General features: G+C 48.7%; 1 protein-coding gene across 1 annotated transcript in view; it reads right to left on the bottom strand.

Annotated features, from left to right (window-relative positions):
• Positions 1 to 1,664: 1,664 nt before the first annotated feature.
• The window catches only part of LOC115545191 (cotranscriptional regulator FAM172A homolog), a 51,731-nt gene continuing 35,377 nt past the window's right edge, over positions 1,665 to 18,018 (bottom strand). Inside the window, exon 3 of the mRNA XM_030358118.1 lies at positions 1,665 to 4,503. Coding sequence (XP_030213978.1) covers positions 4,322 to 4,503 — 182 coding nt within the window. The 3' untranslated portion in view covers positions 1,665 to 4,321. The remainder of the gene's footprint in view (positions 4,504 to 18,018) is intronic.

The raw sequence follows: 18,018 nt of genomic DNA on the forward strand, positions 1-18,018 counted from the left end.
AGAGAGAGAGAGAGAGAGAGAGAGAGAGAGAGAGAGAGAGAGAGAGAGAGAGAGAGAGAGAGAGAGAGAGAGAGAGAGAGAGAGTTCCTCTTCGCATGATTGGGGAGTTTTTTTTTTTCTTCCTTAGTAGGCTATACGCGATAAAACATTGATTGTTGCAGTTAGATGACCCGTAAAATGTGGAGGTTAGTTTTCTCTTCAGAGCTGAGCATATAATTATGCAAATAGTGATGTGACAGTGATCCGCTGGAGTGCACGAGCAGAGAGAGAGAGAGAGAGAGAGAGAGAGTCTGGGGCTGCCTGAGGGGGGGCTGGGGGGAGACGGACATTCCAACTCGGCCTATAATGTCTATACTACTTCTCTGAGTGAAGAAGAGTTCATCTTCTGCAGGGATGCCCCACACACCCCTGTGCGCGAGTGCAAGCAAGCGTGACAACAACTCTTTTAACAAAAAAAAAAGTAAGAAGAATTGAATGATCAGCCTGGGGTTAGTCACCCCGGTGACACGGGGGAACAGTGCTGGCGTTTGAAGATAAGAGAGATCTCTGCGTTTCAACCGGACTGCTGTTGTCCTGAATATGCATACAGAAGAACCCCTAACTTATTAAATCTTTGTTTTTATGGACTATTTTCCATTATCATTTATGTTCGACACGACACTAAAGGAATCGTTCCTGGAGTCTACAGAAAAATATAGATCAACATTTGCAAAGTTTGAAACGTTAATTGCGCACTATAGGATGAAGGCACAGGTCTACTGATTATTTACTAAGTTTTAAAGGTTAAGGCTGCCTAATACTGCAGACTTTGGCTTCTTGTTTATTAGTTGAGACGAATTTTCCACGCGACAGAAAGTTGAGTTCGACGCGTTCCGCTGCTTTATGAGAGAAGGGACGCGTCGTGAGGGAAGGCGCCCGGTCCCGCTCACCCGGTCCCTCTCACCCTGTCCCTCTCGCCCGGTCCCGCTCCCTGTACTTGTTGTTGTGAGGTAAATGGATAGATTTCTAAAGATTTATTGAGGGGGGCGTTTAATGACCTTATCGGTTTCCCCCGTGTGAAAACAAATGATGCTGTAAACCTCACTGGGATGGGACTCACCGGGAGAAAATTAATGGCCAAATTGAATTAGTGTTTCTAGTTAACTTTCCTCCTGCCGCCGGGATGTAATCAGTTAAATGCACCAGGCGGCGGGCCGCAGAGTGCTTCCATTGACATGAAGTTTGAAACGCTTTAGTCTTACTCCGAGTAGGCTGTATTAGAGTGGATTGTCATCATTTAAATAAAGAATGACGGGTTAAGCTATTTGACAGGCGACTGGTATAAAACTTAAACCTGCACCAAAAGTTAACACTGATGGATCAAGGCTGTTCCATTGGATGTATTTCTCTCAAGTTCTTCTTTTAAATTCACATAGTTGGGATGTAGAGTGATACTTTTAAATAAGAAGTGACTGTATAAAACAAGCCGTACAATTTCTGCTGGAATATGCATCATATTTATTTTCTTTGAGTTTTTCTAAAGCCCTAAACCTTTCTAATGCAATAAAACACATTACGGGTTACTGCAGAAAATGGAGTGTTTTAGGATTCAGCATACATCTTTGTACATTTATTAAATAACCCCAAAAAAATCGAATTGGTAAAATAACTTAAGCTTACAAAGATTTTCTTATTTTAATAACTTTAATAATAACAGACACACTTTGTTCGTCCAAGTGGAGATAAATCACTTAATGCAAAAGCCAAGATGCTATTATTATTAATATTGTTATTCTTTTTTTTTTGTTCCCACGAAAGTCATTTTTATTAGATCCAAAAATAAATTGTAAGAAGTAATTGCATAAACCAAACGTTATGAGTGGTTTCACTCAATCCAAACGGAAGAAATGTATACAAATGAGAACTTAATTTATGCCACAACATAAACATCATCGGAAAATTAACAATCAGTATTTACATTGAACTTCTACGACCCTTATGCGTTGAGGACTGAACTTTTCAACATGCTCAAGGCAGGCTTTGTCCATTCTAATATGAATTATGAGATTTTTTTGAAATTCCAGAGAACAGAATGTTTATTACGATACAACAACAAATATGAAAAATGACCTTTTTTTTTTCTCCTCATCAGTCAAATGAAATTTGAACGGCAGAGAGATAAACAGTGCTGGCTTATTCTGAAATGAAACCCATCAATTCAAATAATGCAGCAACTTCTTTGCTGGAACCTGTAGAGATGTGAATCAAATTAAAAGGAAATTAGGTCTGCAACCATCAGCCCCCGTTGTCTCATTAAAGGTGGGGAGATAATCCCCTAAATCCTTACACCACACACGGCTGGCAGTAGACAATCGATAAAGGAAAGGAAAATGATGGCAACAGTCTTAAAAGAGGGGATATGAGGGTTTGGGGCAACGTATTCTAACAGTCAAAACGAGTAAGAAAATAAAGATAATGTCAAATCGTTGTTTATTTAAGGCATTTGAGGCTTCGATGCAGTTTAAGTTCTGTCTAATGCCATGGGACATTAGAGATGTGTGCCATTAAGCCTTGAGTGGTTCATAACATAGCCCGGCTTTGTGGAATTTATTATTTTTTTATCATCATGCTTGTGTCACCGAAGGAGATTATGTGGAGGTGAGCGAAGGGTTGATTTTTGACACTTTTCAGAACATACCAAAGAGGAGTTCTCCAGAATGAGGAGTCTTACATTTCCCTGCAACATCTGAGGAGATATCATTCAGGCTGAGGATAATATTGAAAACCTTGGATTTCCTGACATGTGTAAGGCAATATATTGAGGCTTTATGAATGTTGTGGGATGAAATATCCTTGAAACTCATTTTGATATGTGACTCTAAGTGATTTTAAATCTGCTCAGTGTCCCGAATTCTTCATATTCGACACAGGTTGTGTTTGCTATATTTGTTTCATCATATTCAATCACCCGAAGACATCCATTTCATGGATATCAAGTGAGAAAAAACAAAAAACAAAAGATAAACTACAATAAGCCAACAAAATAAAAAAAAAACGTACAAGATACAAGAACCTAGACAGTTTTTGAAATAAACACGTGAAACGGATATTCAAAAATAAACAGTTTTTAGTTTTGTTTATTAAAGCTATACTTTTCTTTGTATGAAGAAACAACCTATTATGGAAAAATAGCCTGCATAAAATATGGAGCTTTTGAGTGTGGCTGAAAAACATATGGAGGGGAAGGCGGCCTACATATATTTATACCTAAAAAAAAAGTAGAGAACCTGCACATTGTGCAATATCCCCGCTCTAACCAGCGCCGCATGCACGCCTTGCTGTTGCAATGACCGCAAAATGAGGTTACAAAGTTCGTCCCCACGTGGAGCGAAGAAGTGTGTAAAGAACACAAAGCCCCCCTCACACAGAAGTGCTTATTAGAGTGCGTCTACGCCTCTTCCTTTAAGACGGTGGGCAGGTGCTTACAGCAGGACGCTGAGAGACGGGCCGGCTGGCTATTTATTATATTACTAGAGCTGAGATAAGCTACAGCACTGGCTGATTAAGACGAGGAAACACTCAAGGCTTTAGGACCCTGGGGAGAGGTAGAGAGAGAGGAGTAGGAGTAAGAGAGAGAGGAGTAGGAGTAAGAGAGAGAGAGAGAGAGAGAGAGAGAGAGAGAGAGAGAGAGAGAGAAGGAGTAGGAGTAGGAGTAGGAGAGAGAGAGAGAGAGAGAGAGAGAGAGAGAGAGAGAGCAAGCACGAGCAGGGCAGTGTGGACTGTTGGACTGACTGTGCATTAGCTCAGTTCAGGCCGATGTCAGGACAATTAGAGGTGCACCACAGTGCACCGAGCACTGCGCCTGTCAGAATGAATCTCCGCCGCCGCGGCCCGTAGCCGCAGCCAGGCCGCGGCCCAGGGGAAGAGCCAGCTCTCTGGGCCCGTATTGCTTTGACAGTTGCACTCATCTAGAAGTAATGCAAAACGGTATTGGGATGTATACACAGTGACCCGGAGCTCTGCCTGTCTCCCCCCCCCCCCCCCCCCCCCCCCCCCCCCCGACAACAACCCTCTGTGTTAAGAGAGGGAGGGATAGTGGGAGAGAGAGGGAGGGAGAGAGAGAGGGAGGGAAGGAGAAAGAAGGAGATGAGTAGCGAACAAAAGGGGGGTTGGGGATAATGAAAGAAAAAATACTCTTTACCCTCGTCAACTTCCATCCCAATACACGCGCAAGCAAGCATGAACAGGCACACACAAACGCACACACACACACACACACACACACAGGTTCAACGCTACACACTAATAATAGCAGGCCGTTATTGGCTGGGGGTGGTGCTCTTCAGAGGTCCTGGTGTCTGTTCTTCAGGGAGCTGCTGCGCGTGGTGACGATGTTGGAGCTCTCCTCCTCCACCTCCTTCTCCTCCTGCTCCTCCTCCTCCTCCTGCGCCTGCAGCTGCTCGCCGAAGAACCTGAAGATGGAGTCGAAGCTGGTCCAGGAGGTCAGCTCATGCCTCTCTGTGCCTGCGATCCCAATGAGACGCGCACACACACACACACACACACACACACACACACACACACACACACACACACACACACACACACACACACACACACACACACACACACACACACACACACACACACACACACACACACACAAGGGGAGAAAGAGGAGAGATGTGGTGTATCAGAGTTCAGCCCAGGCTCTCACAATACAGTCACAGGGGAAGACGGCGCAGATTCAAATTAAACTTTGAAGCCAGCTGGATCATGTGAATACAGCACCTATCCACATTAAAGGCCAAAATAACAACTACAGCCTCGCGCACACAGCCCAAGATTGCTCCGTATTCCCTACCCCCTATGGGCTGCCTCCCCTCCCTCCCCCCCTCCCTCCATGCACTTGGGCTTCCTTTGAGTGCCTAGGGGGGGCCCTCGCTCGGAGAAGCCAAGGCAGCCCCCTGACCCGCGACCGCTCTATCGGGACGCCGGTCTTAATACGGGATCCAAGCTAGATACATGATAATCAGCGTCACGTCCCATCCGGCCGCTCTCTGCCAGCCCAATAAGAGCCCCGCACAAAGGGGGCTCTGAGGGGGGGCAGTGGAGCGGGAGTCATTCACTCTTAAAGAGCCGCTTGAGAAAGGCCAGCGACCAGGGGGGCCGCGCTCGCCGGGGGCCGTATCAGGTGGTCCGGCCGGGGGGGGGGGGGGGGGGGAGTGGGGGGGGTGCTGGAGGGGGGAGGTGAGGGGGAGGGAGGGTGCCGGGTTCTCTTCCTCCAGGTTAGCCGGTTCCCAAGTCGGGGTCACACCGGAGTCTGAAATCCAGTCCACGCGCCTCAGGTTCCGGGCAGACCCCCCCCCCCCCCCACCCCACACACACACACCGAGGTCAGGGTGTCCCTCGCTCACCAGACTCTCTTTTTTCTTCCAGGTACTTTTTGTTTTTATTTGGGGGGGGTTTGGATGGCTTGTAAACTCGCCAGCCTCAACCTTATCCCCTTATCTTAAGCCCAGCGAGCCCTGGCGGGCGAACATCCTTAATCTGCTGGGCTTGAGGGGGCAAGGGGGCGAGGGGGTGAGGGGGCAAGGGGGCGAGGGGGCAAGGGGGCTAGGGGGCGAGGGAGACTCATGCAGCCTGCTGGTTCCACCACCTGACCTGGTCTCCCTCTTTGAGCCACAGATATCTAGAACATATAAGGGCTAAGGGTTTGTCCTAGCAACGCTGACCGCTGTCTAGCACGTACTGAGGTGGGGGGTGGGGGGTAGAGGTAGGGTCTTGAGCAGAGTTGATCCAATCGTAGATAGCTCGATTTACAGACAATACACAAAACAAATGCAAATACACACATCGAAGCCAAACAGTGAATTCCTTAATCCACAAGCTGAGACATACGCTTCTACAAAAGAACGAAAGCGAATGAAAATGCGCGCATTTATTTTCACAGACAAAGGGTTTACAATAAACCTATTTTAATATTCCATGTTTCGGATTACCAGAAAAAACACTTTAATAACAAAACCAAGTCATACTTTTGCAAATATCGGGCAAGTATACGGTAGAAAAAAAAATAGATATGGAACCAGGCTTCTCCCCTCATTGCCTCCTCCTCCACCTCCTCCTCCTCTCCCTCCACCACCTCCGCCTCCACCTTTTTGATACAGACTACTTGGGTAGTGAGCAGAAAGCCACAGGGATACAATTAAGAAGGCCCTTAAAGGCTCTCTCATACAGACCAGCCTCTGATGACCACTGGACCGACCTCTGTTTATTAGATTGACCTCAGCCCGGACACATTAATGGAGATGGTGTGTGTGTCTGTGTGAGTGTGTGTGCCTGTGTGAGTGTGTTGACGGTATGGGATTTTGGGCCTGGGGTTGGACTTGAATTCAGGCAGCTCTGTGCTGTGTGTGTGTGTGTGTGTGTGTGTGTGTGTGTGTGTGTGTGTGTGTGTGTGTGTGTGTGTGTGTGTGTGTTTATATGTATGTATATGTGTGTTTGCGTGTGTATATGTGTGTGTGTGTGTGTGTGTGTGTGTATAAATATATGTGTGGGTATGTGTTTGCCTGTGTGTATTTGGACAGGTAACACTAGCCGGCCCGTGCCTTGAGTCAAATTCGCGGGGCCAGGCAATCATGGGAGTCAATAACCCCGGTGGTCCCGGACCCCACCGCTACCTGTGTAGCGCTCAGCAGAACACCACTCGCCGGGAAACAAAAGACACACCTTATCTATCATTTAAACCCAATCCACGCCGCTCTCTCTCCCCTTCCTCCCCCCGCCTTCTCTCCCGACCGTGTTTTCAACTTCCTTCCTCTTCCCTTTTTTCCGTCTCTTTCATTCCTTATTTTCTTTCCCCCCCCCCCTCAGATGCGATCGATGCCGCGGCGCTCCGCGCTTCACCCCGAACTGCCGGTGAACCTCCCGGAACGCCGCCAGCCTCCCAGCCAGCCTATCCCGTCGCGGCTCGGGGTCAGCGGCGGAGCGCCTCCGTGCCAATATGCAGATGAGCCCATGGCCCTCGGATGACTCCCATCTTTATATAAGCCCCGCCCCATCCAGCCCCCCCCCCCCCCTCTCCCTCACCCCTTCTTCAACCGTGCAGCGGGCGCACGGAGAGCCCCTCTGTCCGGCCGCGTCTCTCTCTCTCTCTCTCTCTCCCTCTCTCTGTCCCTCTCTCTCTCTCTCTCTCTCTCTCTCTCTCTCTCTCTCTCTCTCTCTCTCTCTCTCTCTCTCTCTCTCTCTCTCTCTCTCTCTCTCTCTCTCTCTCTCTCACACATACACTTAAACCGGCCCTCGCCAGCCCAGGTCTCCTCTGCCTTTAATTGCTAAAGTGCGTCGGGCCTAATGGATGTTGTCAGAGCTGTGATGGGATCACTGATTTAGGAGGAACCAGCACGGCCCAGCGCTACTAACAATTAATGGGAGACAGTGAGAGAGGAGACATGGGGGAGAGAGAGGGGCGAGAGAGGGGCGAGAGAGGGGCGAGAGAGAGAGAGGGGAGAGAGAGAGAGCGAGAGAGAGAGAGAGAGAGAAAGAGAGAGGGGAGAGAGAGAGAGCGAGTGAGAGACCATGCCACACTTCAAATAAATCTTAAAATGCAGTCATGAGTGGTGTCTGTTTTCTCTTTAAACGTTAACCTTGTTGGGGGTTCTAAGTGTGATGGCTACTAGTTATTTCATTTTTTTTATGTCATATCAAGGGCACTTGCACTTTAATTAGTTAATTGTGATTGTATTATGTATGCTGATGATCTCACTTAAAAAAATATATATCTGTCTGAATATTAATTGTTCCATCCTTTCAAAAGAAATAAATGAAATTGGCTGCACCAATATAATTTTTTAAGTGTCTCCTTCTAATTAAATGGATTATAAATAAAACAAATGTCATCAATTATTGCACGTGAAATCACGTGATGTTATTGTGACCTCGATTATTAAAAGTTCATTTTCTAATTCCAACTTCTGTGTACTTTTTAGCAAATGCTAATTCACTGGAAACCTCGCCTAGGGACCCATGAGTAAACCGCCGCACCGGCCAGCCGCCGCAGCCATCCGACCTGCCGCCGCCACCGCCTCGACCAGCCGCCGCGGGCCGGGGTTCAGACGCCGCGCAGGGCGGTAACCTCATAGCACAACAAGGCCGTCACGTCCCTGAACCGACCCGTGTAAAGGTTCTGCTATCAGCTCCGGTCAGGAGGGGAGGGTCACCTCAACGCTCCCCAGCGCCTCATCCCCGTCCCCTCACCGCCGCCGCCTCACCCCTGCGCCTCACCCCTGGGTTTGACTGCTGGGGCTGCTCTGGTTCTCTGGGGCTCGCCGTGTGACAGGCAGACCAGAGGATCTGATCTCTGCGTTTAGCCTCCTCCTCTGTCCCGGGCCGCTGGAACCTTCTCAGGCTAATTGACTGAATGTCTGAATAGGGTGCTGACTCTACACTGGTACATGGGGCAAGTGCACACACACTCACACACAACTGTACGCACATGCAGACATGAAATCGCACACACACACACACACGCACACACATGAAATTGCACGCACGCACACACACACACACTCACACAAACGCGTGAACAGGCACACATACACACTACAGACAGGCCACCTTGCAGGCATCCATTTACACATGGAATTTGTACTCACAGACACACACACACACACACACTTACACACAACAGAGGGGTAGTGTTGTGCGCCACTGAAAAGGAAACTCCACCATAGCTATGGGCCATGCTTTCTTCCCAGTGCACCAAACACGGCATGCTGTTACAAATGCTAATCGCCTGTGATAGTCACAAATTTCAAAACAAACGCTAGGTGACTGAAAAGCCAAAGTGACGCCTGGAGTGATAGTCAGACCGGGAAAGAGAAGGGTGGGGGGAAAGAAAAGGAAAGCTGGAAACCGGAATCAAAGCATGCCGACTATAATTAGCTTCCATCTGGGCTACATTATTTAAAGCCGCACCAGTTAATTGCTTGTGTACAAATGGCCTATTTTATTCAAATCTAACTTTTTTGATGCATAATTACATTGTTGCAGGGGGGGTCATATCTTATAATTTTTTTTCTGGATTTATAACAAAAATAAACATGCCCTTATCGGCCCTTGAAGGAAAAATACTGTGAATCGAGTATATTTTCCTTTCCTAAATTTTGGCAATTTTGGAAAAGACGATTTCCTGATCAGAGACATTCCAGTGTTTTATTCCTCAACTTCGGGCGCAGAGTTTTGATTCGGATTCCCGATCGCCCGACTCTTTTCCTTAGGTTGTCCAATTTTCTAAAAAGGGGGAGGAGGGGGGGGGGCAGCAGTGCATTTTATTTCATAATGGGTTTCCAATTGACGGTAACCCAAGCTGCTGATTCATCTGCATGGGAGGTAGAGCAGAGTGTGCAGCGCTGAGGGGCCGGGGAGGGCCGTCACTCTAGCCGCCCGCCGCTTGTGGAAACTATCTGCTGCATGGATCAGCGGCCAGGATTCACTATCTGCATCCTGGTCGTCGGCGATTGGATTTCCACCCCTGACACTCTGATATTACATTCTCCGTCCTGTTTGTGTGTGTCTGTGTGTGTGTCTGTGTGTGTGTGTGTACGGTGTGTGTGTTTGATGCGTGTGATGTGTGTTTGTATTTGAACAACTCCATGCACGAGTGTTTTTGTCACAGATGTGTGTGTGTGTGTGTGTGTGTGTGTGTGTGTGTGTGTGTGCGTGTGTGAACGACTCCATGTACGTGTGCTTTGTGTTGGAGTTCTTCCTCAATCAGTCCCTCCTTTCTCCCTTCGCTGCAGTTCCTCTCCGGTCGCTCCCAAGCGTTTGTTTTACCGTGTGTGGGACTGGGTCAAGGTGGCTGGACGAGCCATCGTCCACGAAGAGTTCGGAGCGGGGGTTAGCGGGGGGGGTGGTGGTCGAAGGGTGGGGCCACTCAGTCGGTAGAGCCGGTCGGAACATTGGCCCGGTTGGTGCGGGGGGGGGCGGTCTGGGACGCCCCAGTAGACAGCCCCAGCGCTACCCCGGCCTGGTGGTACACGAAACAGTCGGTGCGGACTCAGCCTTCAGTCAAGGAGCTCATCGAATCAAGAAGGAACAGGCGGGGCCAGATCACCACGCCACGGCGCCGGCTGAGGCGTGAGGCGGTCCACGTCAGGCGACAGACGGCGCTACTCGCCCCGTTTATGGCGTTGTATTTTGGGGTATTGTGACCGCCCCATAAATAAATATTGCACTTGTTGGAGCGTCGTCACTATCACGGCGGCGAAACGCAAACATAAACGTGCACAAGGGACGGAAAACAAACAAAGACACACACACGCCACCACACACGCAAACACACACAGACATTATTTGTTCAAAACAGGGTGTATTTCATGGAAACAGCGATACCACTTCTGCCTCTTAAATGCAATTCATTTTAAACGCTTGTTAGTAAGTGATGTCTGCATGGGGGTGCTCACTGCTCCCCCCCCCCCCTCCCCATCTCCCTATGAAATGATTTTAATTACTTTGCCTATTATTGTCTATTGTTGTTATACAAAAACAAGGCAGAACTCATTACGCACGGAGAGATGAGGAGCCTGAATGACTAGCCACAGGGGCCAGTACAGGGACCCGGCGTTTATTTACAAATAACTAACTATATAGAAGACAGATAGTGAGGCGTAGAGAGCGGGAACACAAGATAAGGATAGAGAGCAGGGAGAGAGAAAGAGAGGAAGCATCGGCCGATGTCTGTTTTCATAAAACAACATGTCGACCAAACTGTGTTATTTGTCCATGAAGCCAAAGTGTTGTTCAGTCCGCTCATTACACACACGGATCACGTCTTCTCCCCACCGCCAGCACGTACTTGTTGGACACGAGTCCAACCCGGGTCAGGAGGTGGGTCACCCACGAGGATCAGCCCGGCGGGGGCCCCCCCGGGGCCGACCGCCATCCCCCCCCCCGCCGCCTCCATTATGGAACAGCAGACATCAATATCCTCCCCCCCCCCCCCCCCCCCCTCCCGATCTCTATTCCACCCATCGCCACGGAGAAGAGAGAGAAAACAAAAGAGAGAGACGTACTAGCACTCTCCCTCTCCCTCTCTTCATTGCACCACCCCACCCTCCCCTCGGACCACCTCCCCACTCCACCTTCACCTCCGCTCCTCTCCCGTCTCCGCCCTCGTCAGACACGGAGACTACGCTAAGTGCTTTTTTTTATTTTAACGAATGAATGAGTGGCCTTGGCCGTCATAAAGCCCTGCTCTCACTCCCTCGACACACACACACACACACACACACACACACACACACACACACACACACACACACACACACACACACACACACACACACACACACACACACACACACACACACACCCCTCTGCTTTATTGGACTTGGAGCGGGGTATTTACAAGATAACCCCAGACCAAGGACAGAGCCGGCTATTGGATAGCGGTGTCATGATCTTCTCCTATTCAGCACAAAAAACCCTCAAAAACAAAACTGAGAGCTCTAACAAACATGCCCTTGCCCCGTGCGGCACCTCCTCTCCATATCGGTGGTTCCAGCCCCGCATCGGTGTTCCCGTCCCCCGTCTCAGCACTGCAGCACGACGTGACACACTTGATAAAAGCCCAACATTTTTGGACGCGCCACCGATCCCATTCATCTCTCTCACAGACAGTGAGCCTGGGCGGCTCTCACAGCAGAGAGACGGCCTCCACTGGCTGAGGAGGACACAACTCTGCCGGCGATCAGGCACACAATAAGTGCGATAGCAACTGACCAAAAAAAGTACTGGAAAGATTTTACTTTTTGCTAAACTTCACGGGACAAGTAGTCGTATAAAGAATTAGAGATGCGTTTCAAAATGTGTATTTATCATTAATATTATTTTGAATTGTGTTTCTGAGTGTGTGTCTGTGTGTGAGTGTGTGTGTATGTGTGAATATATTGAGTATTTTGATACCGTATTAATGACATCCCTCTGCAAAAGGGAAACGTCATTGTTTGTGTGTCTGCTTCTGATTATTATTAAGATGGTGTGTATTCATTTCCTATATCATGAACAAAATGTATTCGTGAGTCTTTGTGCTTGTGTTTGAGTGTGTGTGTGTGTGTGTGTTTGTGTGTGTTTGTATGTGTGTTTGTGCGAGTGACCGAGTTTGTGAATGAGTGCGTGCGTAGAAGTGAGCTAGTGTGTGAATGAGTGCGTCTGTGAGACAGAAAGAGTGTGTATGTTTGTAAGAGAGAGTGTGTGTAAGAGAGTGTGTGTGTGTGTTTGTAAGAGTGTGTGTGTGTATGTGTGTGTGTCTGTGTGTGCGTGTGTGCGCGCGCCTCTGTGTGTGTGTACAGAGATGCATTGTTGCGAGTGCCACCCAGACATTAGCACTGTAAACAGTGCAGGCCTCCCTCCCTGTCCAGGTCTTTTGTTCCGTCTGCGCCGCCATTGGTCAGGATTTAAATGGTAAACACTCGGGGGCTGCTAGCTCGCCTGACATGGTTTTGTTTTTGGCCTATTGAGGGGCAATGGAGAGCTTCTGTTTCTATGCCTGGACCGGGCTTCTCTAAAGCAGTATGGCTGAAAAGAGAGGCCCCACAAAGGCTTTCCATTAGTGGACGCACTACACACACACACACACACACACGCACGCACGCCCACGCACGCACACGCACGCACACGCATACACCCATGCATAAACACATGTGTATGCGAAGGGCACACACAGGAACAGCCCACCACCATGCATAAACACAAACATACACACACACACACAAAAACGCCCACACCCACGCATAAGCACACACAAGAGTACATCACACACACACACATGCACACACACAAGCGTTTATCACTAACACACACACACACACATAGACACAAGCGTGCATCACACACACCCACACACGGACATCACACGCCCATGCATAAACACACACACATTAAACCCACACACCCACACACGAACATCACACAAACACACGCACATCAGAAACACACATCCACACACGAACATCACACAAGCACACACGCAGGGAGGGATGCGACGTCTTGCCAAGCACACTGGCATGCATCTTGTCTCACTTCTCACACATGGACCCGCTAGAACACGCATGGCCTGTGTGCTGCACGTCCACAAATCACAAATCAAGACAACCACACCCTTGTCACATGCATGCAACCCCAGACACAGAGAACACACACACACACACGCACAACTTACTGCCTAACTTTTGGCTCAGACGGACAGCCACACACCAGTGTACTTTGACACATAACGCACGGTGCGCACACACACAAACGTGTACGTCCACGTCCACGTCCACGTGTGTGTGTGTGTGTGTGTGTGTGTGTGTGTGTGTATATATAGCTGAAGGAACATTTGACCACTGTGGGCAGCTTCAGTCAGTGACGGCCCTGAGAAGTGTGATCTCTTCCCAGTCAGACAGCTGGCAGCCAACAGCTGAGGGACAACAACTTGTTCTCTCTCTGAATGTGTCAAACTGGCACGCATGCAATTACAAAGAGGAACACGCGTAACCACGCACGTTCACCCACACTCGCATCCACAGACGCACGTACCGGTGCTTGGACGTACGTGCAACACACAGAAACACACACACAAGGTTAATGTAAGGATCTTGCAATCCTATACGTACACACACACACACACACACACACACACACACACACACACCTGCTAATGGATAGGGCCACTTGTCCCGTGACCCTGTGACCTTAAGCGGCTTTCCAGTGGCTGTTAGGAGACTTTTGGTGTCGGAGGGGGGGGGATAAACAGACCTGTGTACTGAAGAGCACTGGGTGTAGCATGGCTGTTTGGGGGTGTTGGCGGGGGGGGGGGGGGGGGGGGGGGGTTGGAGGAGACAAGAGCAGGGCAGAGAGGAGAGAGGTCTGGACAGGAGGGGCAGGGTCCGAGGGCAGGCGGGGGTGGGGGATCACTAAGGGGAACAAAGTGTAATTAATGGGTCACCGCAGATAAGAGGGGCTCGGGCCCTATCTGGGAATGTGCTAATGGAGTAGAAACACACTCAACGAGAGCGGTGCATGACCCTGCTGTGTGTGTGTGTGTGTGTGTGTGTGTGTGTGTCCGGGGACACGTAGGGGGTAAACAGTCGACTGGAGGACGAGGGAGGCGACAGGTTAACATTCTTCGTCCGCAACGTGTTCGCCCCGAGATGTTTAATCAGAGGAAGCGCAAACTCAAACATATGCATGGACAGCGGACGTGCACGCTCGTACACATGTGCACGCACACACACACTCAAACACACACTTGCGTAGAGTCCGGGACCTCACGTGACAACATGAGCGAGGTTGTTTCGTTTGGCCGACGATGTCGTTGTTTGTGGAGAGGAGGAGGAGGAGGAGGAGGAAGAATAAGCAGGCTGGTCGCAACCCTCTCGCTTCCTGTCTGTGTGTGTGTGCATGTGCGTTGGTGTGTGTGTGTGTGTGTGTGTGTGCGCTAAGCATCTTGGCCTGGAGACAGGGTGGTGAACGGCGGGCGCCACGTGTGCTAGGTGGACAGCGGAACGCAGACGGACAGACAGACTGACAGGCAGACAGGCTGACGGTCAGCAGGGCGCTGACAGACAGACAGACGGACAGACAGGCTGAGCAGGAGGATTTCCCCTGTTTGTTTGACAGGGGGAAGCATCCACGTCACGCAGAGACAAAGAGAGAGATAGAGATTATCTCACCCATTAATTCATCTGACTCTATCTGAATGTTTGTGAGAATGTGTGTGTGTGTGTGTGTGTGTGTTCACGTCTGTGCGTGTGTGTGTGTGTGTGCATGTACATCTGTACGCTTGTGTGTGTGTGTGTGTTTACATCTGCGTGTGTGTGTGTGTGTGTGTGTGTGTATGTGTGTGCATATCTTTATATCTGTGCGTGTGTGTTTGTGTATGAGTGTAGATCTGTATATCTGTGCATGTGTTTGTGTGCGTGTGTGTCTGTGTGTACATCTGTACGTGTGTGTGTGTGTGTTTGTGTGTTTGTGTGTGTATCTGTACGTGTGTGAGTGTGTTAGTGTGTGTGTGTGTGTCCTTGGGCCCTGGGGCCATCCACTTCAGTCTGGTTAGCTCTGACAAGCCAAGGCCATATTAACACACTGCATGACTTAATAATACAGAGACCTCTAGCTCTGCAGCCGCGGACTGCCGAATAACAAACAACCCCGCCACACCGGCCCCACACATTTATGGAAATGTCTGCGCTGCTACAGTGACCTTGACAAGTCGCTAAGTATCAAGTTAAGAAAAGCGAACAATCCTTAAACACAAGGACGCGAATCGGAGAACAACATGCAGCTACAGCTTCCAGGTGAGTCCTAAAAACCGGAGCCGGACTCGCAGGGGTCCGGGTCCGCGGCTATTCTCAATAGGCTAAATAGTTTGCTTATTAGCAGTAAGTAGGTAATAAAGTGTGTGTGTGTGTGTGTGTGTGTGTGTGTGTGTGTGTGTGTGTGTGTGTGTGTGTGTGTGTGTGTGTGTGTGTGTGTGTGAGAGAGAGATATGAGCATCAGGGGGCTGAATTGGAGGAGAGGAGGGCAATCTGTCAGGACGTGGAAAGAACAGCTTCAAAGACACTCACGCACACATGCACACACACACATCTGCTCACATGCAAGCGCACACCAACACACACACCAACACATACACGTTGTCGGACAGTCCACTGCTGCCAGCGTATCTCTACCTTGTCCTTGGACTGTCTGAATACCACTGCAGGCAGACATGATTTGAGAGTGAGTGGGTAAAAGAAGAGTGAGAGAGAGAGAGAGAGAGAGAGAGAGAGAGAGAGAGAGAGAGAGAGAGAGAGAGAGAGAGAGAGAGAGAGAGAGAGAGAGAGAGAGAGAGAGAGAGAGAGAAAGAGAGAGAGATAGAGATAGAGAGAGAAAGAGAGAGAGAGAGAGATAGAGAAAGAGAGAGAGAGAAAAAGAGAGCGAGCAAGACAGAAAAAGAGAGAGCGAGCAAGACAGAAAAAGAGAGAGCGAGCAAGTCAGAAAAGAGAGAGAGCGCAGGACAGCAAAATAGCGAGAGAGAGAGAGAGAGAGAGAGAGAGAGAGAGAGAGAGAGAGAGAGAGAGAGAGAGAGAGAGAGAGAGAGAGAGAGAGAGAGAGAGAGAGAGAGAGAGAGAGAGAGAGAGAGAGAGAGAGAGAATGAGCATGAGAAGTGAGAGAGAGCCTCCTTCAACGACACCTAAACAGATAACTCACTCTGCTAAGCATCTTCTCTCTGACTATCACTTTCCCAGGCTCTCCACTACATGAGGCCTCAAGTGTGTGTGTGTGTCTGTTTGTGTCCATGCTGATGTGTGTGTGTGTGTGTACGTGGGTGCGTGTGTTTCTGCACGTATACAAATGAGCGACAGTGGGGATCATCAGAAGCGGTTTGCATACCCAAACTGTTTCTTTGTGTACTTCTGTTTTCAGGTCTTTGTAATTGTTGATAATACAACTCGATGGAAAGGGGGAAACAATGCGGAAATGATGATGGAAGAGATGGCTGTTGGGAAAACATCCACACCAGACAAACCAGAAGAGACATTCATATGCAACACCTCGTTTAGGCCAAGTTGACTTTGCTGCAGTTTGGAAAAGGAAAGTGGTGAAAGCCGGTCCATAATATGTATGCATTACGGTATACATCCCACAAATATGAACATGCATAATTCCCGAGCCTTACCTTTGCTCTAATCTGCAACTCCTGCTGTCTAATAGATTGCGTACATAACAGGACGTAAACAACAGCTGCATGCAGTCTTTAAATGAGAGTTAACTTGGCGACCACAAAGCAAAGGGGCTCTTCGTGCAGGAGCAAGCAAGCTGAACAACAGCGAAGCCATTGTCGTCGTGGAGGAGAGAAGACGATGTGTGGATGTGCGTACACAAGCAAAAAGTACGACACAAACTTTAGATGAGAGCCATCCTGCGTATAGGTCTCTTCAAGCCCTCCCTGTATGTATTTATTCTGAAAGTGTTCATTTGAACAAAACAATATCCCCACTCGCGTTTATGAAGAGGTGAGTGATTAGGATATACAAACCAACTGCTAAGAACGAGCCAGGGTCGATCTGTGCCGAGAAAAACACCCAAAACGTAAACAGCTCCATTTGCATACATAGATATCCCATACATATTCAACGATAGGCATTAGCTTAAATATATGCGGAACAGAAACCTTAACTGTATTAATGCGACTATTTGCATTTTTAATCTGATTTTATGCTTTCAATGTTTACCTAAACGCAAAGGTAAAAGATGCAAAGAGCAAAGTCAGAGAGGGATGACTTGGTCTGTGTGTGTGTGTGTGTGTGTGTGTGTGTGTGTGTGTGTGTGTGTGTGTGTGTGTGTGTGTGTGTGTGTGTGTGTGCTCGGTGTGTTGCCTCTAATCCATCAGGTACACATGCACTGGATTTCATACGAGATGCAGGGTGGGAAGAGGTAGACACTGCACTAATGCGCTTCACACAGCGAGCCACTGAGAAACAATAATTAGAGCCAAGAAAGCAAATAACAATTATGCGCAAAAAAAAAAGAACAGTCTGGTTTTCTTTTTCCCCCTCTTATTTCCATTTCCGTTTTCACTGTGGTGTCTTTGTAAAGATGTTGTTTGTTAGGGAAAAGGGTTTTTGAGAGATAGGGATGAAGGTATACCCTAAAAAGGGTGCACGTGAAGGAAAAGATGAGAGGAGGCGAGGAGATAGTCACGAGCTAGCGGACCATACAAGAGGAGTGAAACTGCCATGTTGAGACTCAATTGAGTTTACTATACTATGTATCATCTAGTATTCCATCCGCTTCAAAACACAACTTCTGCACTCGGCTGCTGAGTGCTGCCGCCATGAGGCTGTGATCCTGCCTGCCTCACAAAGCAACTTTCAACCGGACTCCTTAAACACAAAAATGCAGATGCACATTGTGAGCACACTCAAATATACCGTTATCGTTATTAATATACCGTGTCGTTATCGTTCAGAATGGTTCACCATCGCTCTTGTGTTACACCGTTAAAAAAAGATG

This window comes from Gadus morhua, chromosome 6 (assembly GCF_902167405.1).
Source record: "Gadus morhua chromosome 6, gadMor3.0, whole genome shotgun sequence".
Taxonomy (NCBI): Eukaryota; Metazoa; Chordata; class Actinopteri; order Gadiformes; family Gadidae; genus Gadus; species Gadus morhua.